The 10,000-nt window shown below is 38.7% G+C and overlaps 1 protein-coding gene across 1 annotated transcript in view; it reads right to left on the reverse strand.

The window, feature by feature from the left end:
• The window catches only part of LOC138033094 (probable ubiquitin carboxyl-terminal hydrolase MINDY-4), a 30,654-nt gene that overhangs the window by 20,151 nt on the left and 503 nt on the right, over positions 1-10,000 (reverse strand). The window contains exons 2-9 of the mRNA XM_068880853.1: positions 9,572-9,627; positions 8,465-8,528; positions 7,927-8,045; positions 6,655-7,177; positions 5,442-5,506; positions 3,737-3,793; positions 2,055-2,088; positions 261-333 (exon numbers count right to left, since the gene is read on the reverse strand). Of these exons, the coding sequence (XP_068736954.1) occupies positions 261-333; positions 2,055-2,088; positions 3,737-3,793; positions 5,442-5,506; positions 6,655-7,177; positions 7,927-8,045; positions 8,465-8,528; positions 9,572-9,627 (991 nt within the window). The remainder of the gene's footprint in view (positions 1-260; positions 334-2,054; positions 2,089-3,736; positions 3,794-5,441; positions 5,507-6,654; positions 7,178-7,926; positions 8,046-8,464; positions 8,529-9,571; positions 9,628-10,000) is intronic.

Consider the following 10,000-nt stretch of genomic DNA (forward strand, 5'->3'; position numbering starts at 1 on the left):
TCAAGAACCACTAGAGACAAGTCTTTAACTAGACACGTAAAAACGTTTAAAAAAAACCCGTGAAAATTCATTCCGTTTATCAAAACACCTACCCTCCAAATTTTTCATATCCTTTTATTTAAAGAAAATCGCGACTTTGACAGTAATGAAAACGCACTGATTTATATTGCCGTGATCGTTCTCCGGTCATGTGACTGTTACATTGAGACAATATGTGAAATATCCATCTGAACTGTGGATTGCATATTACGATGACTTACCTAATGATAGTTGTGCAAGTTCTTGATCAAAATCATCATCAATATCTTCAAACAAGAGATCACCATTTTTACCCTAAAAGAGAGAGGGAAAGATTGAACTCAGAAAAATATTGATGCAGGGAAAAAGATACAGGCTATATGAGAGCATAACAACCACTGCTTAGTTCTTCTACAGCACTTTGCGAGGAAATTGATTCCTTATACACTACCCTTATTATACTTTCTCTGTATTTCCGATCTTTTCTGCGCTTGGCACGGGCTAAGAATACTTCTTCCGAGTAAAGATTGGTTCGTGGCATTGCCTTCATCTATTCCGATTTGGCCAAAACAGGTTTGTAGTTCAATACCCGTATGTAAACCCGTCTTACGGCAGTCAAACTTTAAGCCTTAATTTTGCGTCAATCAAAATTTGGTTTATTTTTATCCCTGCGCAAGACAGGTTACTTATAAAACGGCCAGTTGCTGAAAGGCAAAAGCAAAGCCGTGCCCAGGTCGTTCAAACGGTTCCAACATCGTGCCAACAAAAGAGCCAACACTTCAATTGCCGCGAAACCAGACTCTCTTCAGGTTTACGATAAAGACCATATTAAAGTCCACCTAAACTCAAATATTTGTCGTCTACAATATTAATCTCCCCACCAAAAGCAAACATATTTTATCATTCTTACCTCAAAATTTCGCTTGTTATCTGCTGGGCATGCGCAATTCACGACGCGCAAAGTTATCAAAACTAGCAGTAATTTCAACATGTTCTCTACCTTGAATTGACGATTATCGTTAATTGTTAATTTGCTTTCAATTTACTATTATCGTTAATTTAGGACACTGTGTCCCAGGACTTGTGGTAGCAAATAAAAAGGAAAAAGTAAAGGCAGCCCCTGGACAGGATTTGAACCCGGAGCACCCATTTCGAAGGAACTGTTTTTATCCACTTAATCACTAAAGATCAACTGACTAAAAATGTGCCGATTATTTACCAAAACTAATTAGTATATATATAAAATCATTGCTGAATAATGGTCAAGTCTAAAGCTTGATTTTAAAATGGTTAGCTTTGTCTTGAAGTTTGGTAACCGACATTTTTCACTGTGTAAGCTTGCTTCTTAGCGGCTGTTCATACACGTTTACAGCGGCACTTTTGGAAGAAAAAATTATTGACATTAATAAAAAATAACATCCTCGCAGTTAGTGATGTGGTAGTCTAGTGGTTAAGTGAAGGGGTTATTTTAATAGCCCCTTCACTTAACGTGTAATTAAAATTACACGTTCCCAGGTTCGAGTCCTGCGAGTCCAGACATTAGGGTTCCGCTTTTAAAAGAAATACGTTCATTTCCCATAATCCATATCAAGCTCTCAGTGTTCTGAAATAACGATAATAGTAAATTGAAAGCAAATTAACAATTAACGATAATCGTGATCAAGCCAAAAACAACACTGTAGAAAAAGTAGGAGGGGCGGGCGGGCCTATAGCACCCCCAGCACCTCCCTCTCCGCAGCCCCTGACGGGCTGCTATTCTGTGTTCAAAAATCGTTAAAAGGAACAAGATGTTGGATCGATGCCGGTTGGATGAAAGTTGAAATTAGCTCAAATTTGATTGAACACTCTTTCGACAACGGTGAACTACCTTTTTAAAAAACGCTCCGAACATTTGGTTCAACACAGCGTCAAATGCATGCTGAAGCAAATGTTGAAAATTTGTAAAGACGACTTTTCTAAACGGCTAAGAACGACGTCGTTAGTTAGAAGTACATTTTATTTGCAGTAGGCTGTTTATTTATAAATCCTTTAGTTACCTTTTGTGACCGAGAATTGGTAGCGTGTTGGTTCCTGCAAGAAGAGAAAAATAGCAGGTCTCTTCAGCGCCTTCCAAAAACATTCGAACTTTCATACACAGGGTGTCGTTTATCACTGGTGTTAATAACTTTACTGGACCAATGAGGCACATCCAGTAATTTCGATCAACTTTAACGCCGGGCATGTTTGACAGGGGTAAGTAAATAAGTAAGTAAGTGAGTAAGTAAGTAATATTTTATTATCTATACACGTAAACACCTAAGAGTTAACAAAAACTCGTACAAACGTGCACGTGTAGGAAAACTATCATGTAACTATTTAAGAACTAACATCTATTACAACAAATATCATTATATAAAAATGTATCATTTAGAAAAGATCTAAAATTTGACAAGATTGTTCAGAAAAACGTCACAAGCTATGATAGCAAAGAATAAAAATAGACTCTATTTTATTCTTTACTATCATAGTTTGTGACGTTTTTCTGAACAATCTTGTCAAATTTTTGGGATTAGAAATGGGAATAATGATAAAAATGACCTAAAACACTATTTTTCCATTCCCATAATGCAACACGTTTTTTTTTTTTTGGGGGGGGGGGAGGGGGGTCCTTTGCGTAAAAACAATCCAAGTCATTTACCCTTGGGACTATATCATGCTTCAGTGAACTGGATATCAATTGTTTTAATGCAAATAACCCCCCAACATGAACTGTATTATGGGATTTGTTCAAAAAGGCGCATAACATTTGCATTACAAAAACTAGTTTAAAGATTCTAAATTGAACTTAGGAAGAGCATTTTTGTAACACGTTAACATTATCGGAGTTTCTAATGTATAGCGGTAGCTTATTCCACAAATTACTATTAGTCTAGTAATAAATGAAATGGATCTATGCATCCACTCAGTGGTTAAGAGCCGCTGTACCAAGTTACTTCCCTTACCCCTTAGATTATAACCGATTAGATTATAAATTCAGAAAATTGGCAATGTACTTTGGACCTATTGAATTAAGACATTTATAAATCAACACCAGACCCCAGTTGTTCAAACGATGGATAGTGCTATCCAGCAGATAAACACTAGCAAAACCAATTGAGTTATCCAGTGGATAGTGATTTATCCGCTGGATATTGAACAACTGGGGCCAGAGCCTATAGGTTACATTTTGACGTTTAGAGTTTGCAAGCTGAAGAAAGTTAATTGCAATGACAAGTCACACTTTGGATATCTGGATTGGTTTGAATAACGTTGGTCACAAATCAACATGCAGCAGAAAAACTAAAAGCGAGAAGTGGATTCTCCTCTGTTAAATACGCATTTGGAACCGATAAGCGCTAGCAAGCGCTCCGTTCTCTATCAAGCATGAGCTTCCATAGATTATCACTCGTCAATTATCACTGTGACGTTCCGTAGCTTGGTGGCTTTAATTAAAGGAAAACTAGATCGCAAACTAGTTGCTCCAGTTTTTAATGTATTCGTCCCTGAATCAGAGCGGATCAGGTCGCTTGCTAATTCTCATTTCGCTACCAAAGGAGATTCAGAGACGAGAATCCACTGTTTCCAGGGTACAGAAACAATGGTCCCAAACCCTAACTACAACATAGCTATAACATAGCTGCATCCTGTACAGACGGTTACACATAGCTATGTGGTATCTGTGTAGATGACAGAAGCTTACCTTGTGGAATTCATGGGAGATCTGTTTGTTCTTGAAATTATGGGTGAACCATCTGCTCTAATAACACAACGAAGTGGATCAGCCTGCGTTTATAGCACGAACATAATCATTTTCTTTTATAAAACGAGTTGATTAGTAAATGGCCTATGCCACGTTACTTTAGTAGTTTAAGGTGTTTGGGGAAAATCCTTAGTTAATCACTAGTTTAAAACTCGAAAACGTTAATGTGGAATTCCTTTACTGATAAAATTATCGTTACACCACAAACAAAGTGATTCTGAGCAAAAACGGCCTTTATCCAGGCGAACTTGAAAACTTGAAAATCGTCGGGCCACCGACTATTTTCTAGATTACCCAAATGCAATCCGTTTCAATCTTGTTCATTTGGGTCCACCCATGCTTCTTTTTTCTTTTGCTGTATTTCTTTTGCGTTGTTCAACAATTTAACGTGATTATTGCAATGTTTCACTCTACTTTTTGGGCATTTTGCGAATCATGGAATTACATAATTTTGAGTGACATAGCCCTTTACGGTAAATAAGATTTTCGAGCGGACGTTTCGAGAGTTAGCCATTCGTTAGCTCGTAAATTTACCTTCCTTATCAACTCGTTTACAAAACCAAATTTTCGTGTTCGCGTAGGAATTTGCAGATTATTTCTCATTCGTTGCCCCTAAATGTTCTGCGCGGAAGCTAGAAAACGCGCCAATCTCAACCCCAGAGCCCTTCCCTTGACTGAGCAGGCGAGAGAAGAGCTCTGGGGAACCCCGAAACAAAGTGTCTTCTCATTGATTTTCGTGAAGAACAATCAAAAGCGTCTCTAATTGGTGCATTCATGTTAGGGCGAGGAGTGAGCAGGCGCCGTAAGGTTCCAATAGCCAGTTTTTGGTTATGAGAACCCTACGGCGTATGTTCTCCTACATAGAGTTTCCCAGAGCCTTATCGATCCAAGGTTCTGGTGACGAGAATGGAAAACGCGCATTCTATAGAAGACATGCGCAGTATAGTCAAAGAATTCAGAGACTCGGAGACTCGTGGAAGCTAGGCTGGCTTTTCTGGCTTGACTTTAATTGCAGCAATGCATAATTTCGACAAATCCAGTCCTAGCAGTGTAGCAGAATAGCAATTGAACACGTAGCTTCCTTTCGCTCGGTAGAGCATCCGAACTTGTGATCAGAAGTTCGTAGGTTCGACTCTTAAAGCACTCGGATTCTTTCCCAGGATCCCCGAGTCCCCGAATAAACATCGCAAATAAAACTGGGGCACCCAACGTCAATTTTCGGAAAATATCTGTTCGGAAGACGATTTGAGATCTAGAATTTTCGGAGCGTTTGTTGTAAAATTTCTTGCTTGCCTGCCTGTCCTAGGATTTTCGAACATCTAAAAAATGGTATAATTGTCAATTTTCAAAGGATTTTTACCCTAAAAAGCTCACCTAGAAATTTCGGGAGCCTTTTTTCTGCCTGAAAATTCCGAAAACGTATGTCTTGATCCCTATAATTTTCGGATCACTAGACTTTCAGCTAGGAAATCCGGACAGATCAAAAAAATTTAGGGGACAAAAATATGCCCACATCTAACGTTTAAATACCAAAATACGTTTAACAATGCTATGTTTAAGTGGTTTTGAACTATATTCTCGTTGGGTGCCCCTGATAAAATACATGTTTTCATTTTAAGTGTAGTTTAAAGAGTAACAGACTTACTGGTGATGCCGATGTTGACCCATCTCATCCAATGGGAAATCGTTTACACTGGGACGTTTATCCACCTTTTGAAAATAGAAATGGAAATGTTTTCACTAATAGAAAAAGTGGTCAAGTCTTAATTAGGAGTGTGAGACGTTACAATTCTCCCACTGAATTCCGTCAGAGAAATTCCTGGAGAAAAAAACGCGACGCAGAGAAGAGTTGGCGCAGTAGTAAACTACATTCATTCCACTTATCAGTCTCGGGTTCGATTTCCGGATTGAATAACATGGGTGTTGAGGGTGTTGGTTCTTCGCTCTCCTCTGCGATTATTTTCCACGTACCCTTCAATAAGCATTCAATGACTGGCCCCACGGGAAACAGTGAGTTTGTGCCGAGGGGAAACAAAACTCACTGTTTCCCGTGGGGCCAGTCACTAAGTGTTTTGTTATACTTCCCAACTCAAAATAGAACGATACGCGGATTTTTACACGGAATTTGCCGCTGTTTCAAAGGTGCACGACCTTATCACGTGCGAGTCAAAAGTTCAAGTCGTTGTTTCGCTAGGGAGTTAACGAGTTTTGTTTGCCTTAGGGAGTTAGTGAGGTTGATCCCTGACACGTGACACGTTCTCCTCCCATCGGAAAACGGATTGGAGTTGGGAGGTATAACAATGGTACTTGAACGCCTCTTTCCGAACACGTGGTTTACGATCGATTTCTAGAGACACAGAGGGCAATAATCATGAAATGTACAAATGTTGTTTGCAGATTATCTATCTACATACTTTTTACTAAACAGGGCCATGGCATAGTTGAATTAATTAGGCGGGGGAAACATTCTGAGCACCAAAGGTGCGAGCTTCTATTTTCTTCTCTTCTTCTGTTTTTGGTTATAGACTTTACTGTACGTATAATTTCCTGCCTTCCAAGAGTAGATTTCAGCGATTTCTAAGTGACTCAAATTATTGATCAGAAGCGTTTAATAGCGTATTTGGTTTAATAATTATTATTGTTTAACTTCTCTTTATCGAAGAGCTCTGTAAATAGGCAAATAAATTCTTCAGTCTGTCAGCTCAACATCGTTACCAAGAATGACGAGACGAGTGAAAAGTGAGTATGGCTGTTGACCAGAGGTGTCTTTCACATAATGTCCCCTCCCCTCCCCCTCCTACCCACTTCCTTCCCTTTGCTATGGCCCTGCTATGTCAAAACTTAGAAGCTTTCCTTACATTATTATCCAGTCTCTCCTGTTTTTTAAACTGTTTATGATCTTCTTCTTTGCTCTCTCCTTCCTCGTCACCAAATAAACTTCCAACGTGTTTGCTGGTCAAACTATTGCTCAGCCTTCCTGTGCTGTGCCGAGTCCTCGGATCTCTTTTGACAGCCAGACCAGAGCTGACAACAGGTCCGCCCATACTGCTATTAAGTCTTTTCTTGCTCTTTGCTTTTGCAGCTTGATCACTAAATAACAAAGATGTGCCTTCAGCCGATTGCACAATACTTCCCACGTCTGATGAGTCCAGAAATCCCTTATTAGTTTCCTCTCTCTGTTTATGATCCGGCAATCTTGAGTCTCTACTAGAAAGTTTAGTGCTTGTTTTAGAAGGAGAGACACTGTTTGCAGGCTTCGTCTCTGGCCTTTTTAAGAGTTGGTCAGGGTCTCTTCTGTCATCTTGTTTGTCTGAGTGAGTATCAAGTTCATTGTTTGATGGTTGTGCAGTTGTCTTTATTCTGCTCTCCTTTTTGCTGTCTCTGAAATGAACATAAAAATGTAAAAAAGACTGGGAGCAGAGTGGTGCAGTAGTGAGAGCACACGCCTCCCACCAATGTGGCCCGGGTTCGCTTTCCAGACTCTATGCCATATGTGGGTTGAGTTTGTTTTCTCTTTACTCTGCTTTGAGAGGTTTTTCTCTGGGTTCTCTGGTTTTCCCCTGTCCTCAAAACAAACCTATGATTTTGATTTGATTTGATAGCAATTGGTCCCTCAATGCTAAATACACTTGACATTTCAATAATGCTGTTGTGGTGAGAGCAAATTATCCTATTTTGAGTAGAGGCGATTGGAGCTATCTCCAATCTGGACCCAAGTGATCCCCATCCCTAACCAGGATGGGGGGGGGGGGGAGGGAAGATACAACATACAGTAGTGACAATTTCAACTTGCCATGTTGTCATAATTAACATGTCATGACAACACATTCAGCATACTGATTTAAAGGCCATAAAACATTCAATGACACTTCCATCCATGTACATTTTTATAAAGATGGATAGCAGCGGCCAAATTTGTCAACATTAATACAAAATTCTATTTTGGATGTGTTATGAACCTATGTTTTTATGTCATCACACACTGGAATAAATTTTATTCTAGTGTATGATGAAATAGAAACATCAAATGAATTTCTATCACTACTACTTTCTAATGCTCTAATTTCCTGTACAGATAATTTGTATGCATAAATAAGCTGTGTGTAATAACTTAATGCTACGTATAGCACCTTGACGAGTTAGGCCTTTGCCTTGATCTGTCATTCCCAATGGAAGTAGTTTGGTTATCCCTATCCCTCATGTATCTAACAATAACTTCCAACATGGTTCGAAATGGTTCTGGTAGTTCCTGAAACAAGTACAAAAAAGGTATAACTTGCAAATTTCTCTTTTCCACAATCAATCTTTTCCCCACCTAAAAAGAGTATAACTCTTTGATTTCCAGTGAGGGCTATGCGACAGGACCTACTCTTTTTGGTCCTTATCCAAGAAGTCTTGAATCAAAATCTAACCATTTTGCAGACTGAATTACAAAGGCTGCAATCCCTCCTCATTTATGGCAAGACCCTAACTGTTGAGCTGGCAGTCAAAGATCAACACATTCTCAATTTCCTTTCTCTGAATCCTTTTAACTCTTGAATTCATGCTCATGTATAAAGATTATTTAAAGTGAGAAGCTTTTCAACGTGAGTACTGTAACTTTGCAGTACAAGGGTATGTCTTTACCTTTGAGTGACATCAAAAAGTAAGGCATAGAAATATAAGTACCTTGTTTTTCTTCATAAGCTTTTCGATGTGCATTTCTTTGGCAAGTTGTGCACGGTTGCTGATGCTGCAATTCAAAGGAAAGTTAATTTGTAAAGCCAGTTTACACAAGTCAAGTGATTTTTTGTTGCAGTTCCAGACAATTTTTAGCCAAGTTGGAAACCCAAATTCGATATCACTGTGACCAATCAGATTAAAAAACACTACTAAAAATGCAATAGACCTCTTTAGCTTATACATTTTGTTTTTCCATTTCAGACCATGTGATGCTCCAAAAAGAATTTCCCTTTTGAGTTTTACATATACATGCGCATAAGACAAAATTTGACAGAAACTGTTTCCTAAAGTAAGATCACAAGGTCTGAAATGGGAAAACAAAACCTACAAGGTAAAGAGGTCAATTGGTTTTCACATGCAATATCATATATTATTTTAAATAATGCAACTTTACATAACGATCACTCTATTTAAGTCTCAGGTTATTTAGCCGAGCACAAGTACTAATTGGGGAGACTACAAATCAACTGAAATCAGAACAAATCAAATAAAAAAATAGGTTGGTTTTTGAGTAGAGGGGAAAACCGGAGTACCAAGGAAAAAACCTCTCCGAGCAGAGTAGAGAACCAACAAACTCAACCCACATATGTCCTTGGATCTGGGAATTGAACCCGGGCCACATTGGTGGGAGACAAGTGCTCTCACCACTGTGCCAGCCCTGCTCCCTAAAACAGAGCATTAACAAAAAGTGCATTGAGTAGCTTTCACAAAAAATGCTTGCGTAAATGAGTCTGTTGTGTAATACCAGTTTCAAGATGTCATTATCAATAATATTATCATCATCAATATTGTGAATATACATGTACTTGTCATCATTCCCAATGTCTTCACTATTACATTAGTATGCAAGCCACCATCTGCATAAACTTTGAGAGCCTGCAGTGGTTAGACAGTCAACAAAAGCTGCTTTCTTTTAATCTATAGAAAATGATGTGATACACCATTGAGCCAAACAGGGGTCATAAATTCCTTGTATCAATATTGGGACCATAGTCGGATCAATATTGGGCCAAGGGAAAGTACAAACAGTTGGAGTCATTTTAAGTACCGTACCTTTCCTCGGTTCGTGGCAGCTCTTTATCAAGTGCTTGAAGTGTGGTCTTCAGCCCCTGTAAACATGTAAACAAGCTTAGTGGATGTGGATATCTTTGTATAAATATGAAAAGAAAAGCGTTCCTTACACGTATGTCTGTGAAGCAGACAGTATATCTTTCAAAGTTCTGGATAGTAATTACCAAACGCCTTATAGTACATGTAGCTCGTTCATTTAGCAGTCAAACACACACATATATAAACTGTGTTTTATTTATCCATATTCGCATGGAGATGAGGTCAAGGAGTATTTTAAAAATTCGTCCGATTACCGGATATCTAGGCACAGGCATATATCAACTTGATGGTGAAATTACATTTTCTGATCTCCAGTCTTCGTAACAGTTCTTAAAGTCTGTAGACAAAACCTCACAAGGACACCACAATTAT

The sequence above is a fragment of the Montipora capricornis genome, chromosome 14 (assembly GCF_036669925.1).
Source record: "Montipora capricornis isolate CH-2021 chromosome 14, ASM3666992v2, whole genome shotgun sequence".
NCBI classification, from domain to species: domain Eukaryota; kingdom Metazoa; phylum Cnidaria; class Anthozoa; order Scleractinia; family Acroporidae; genus Montipora; species Montipora capricornis.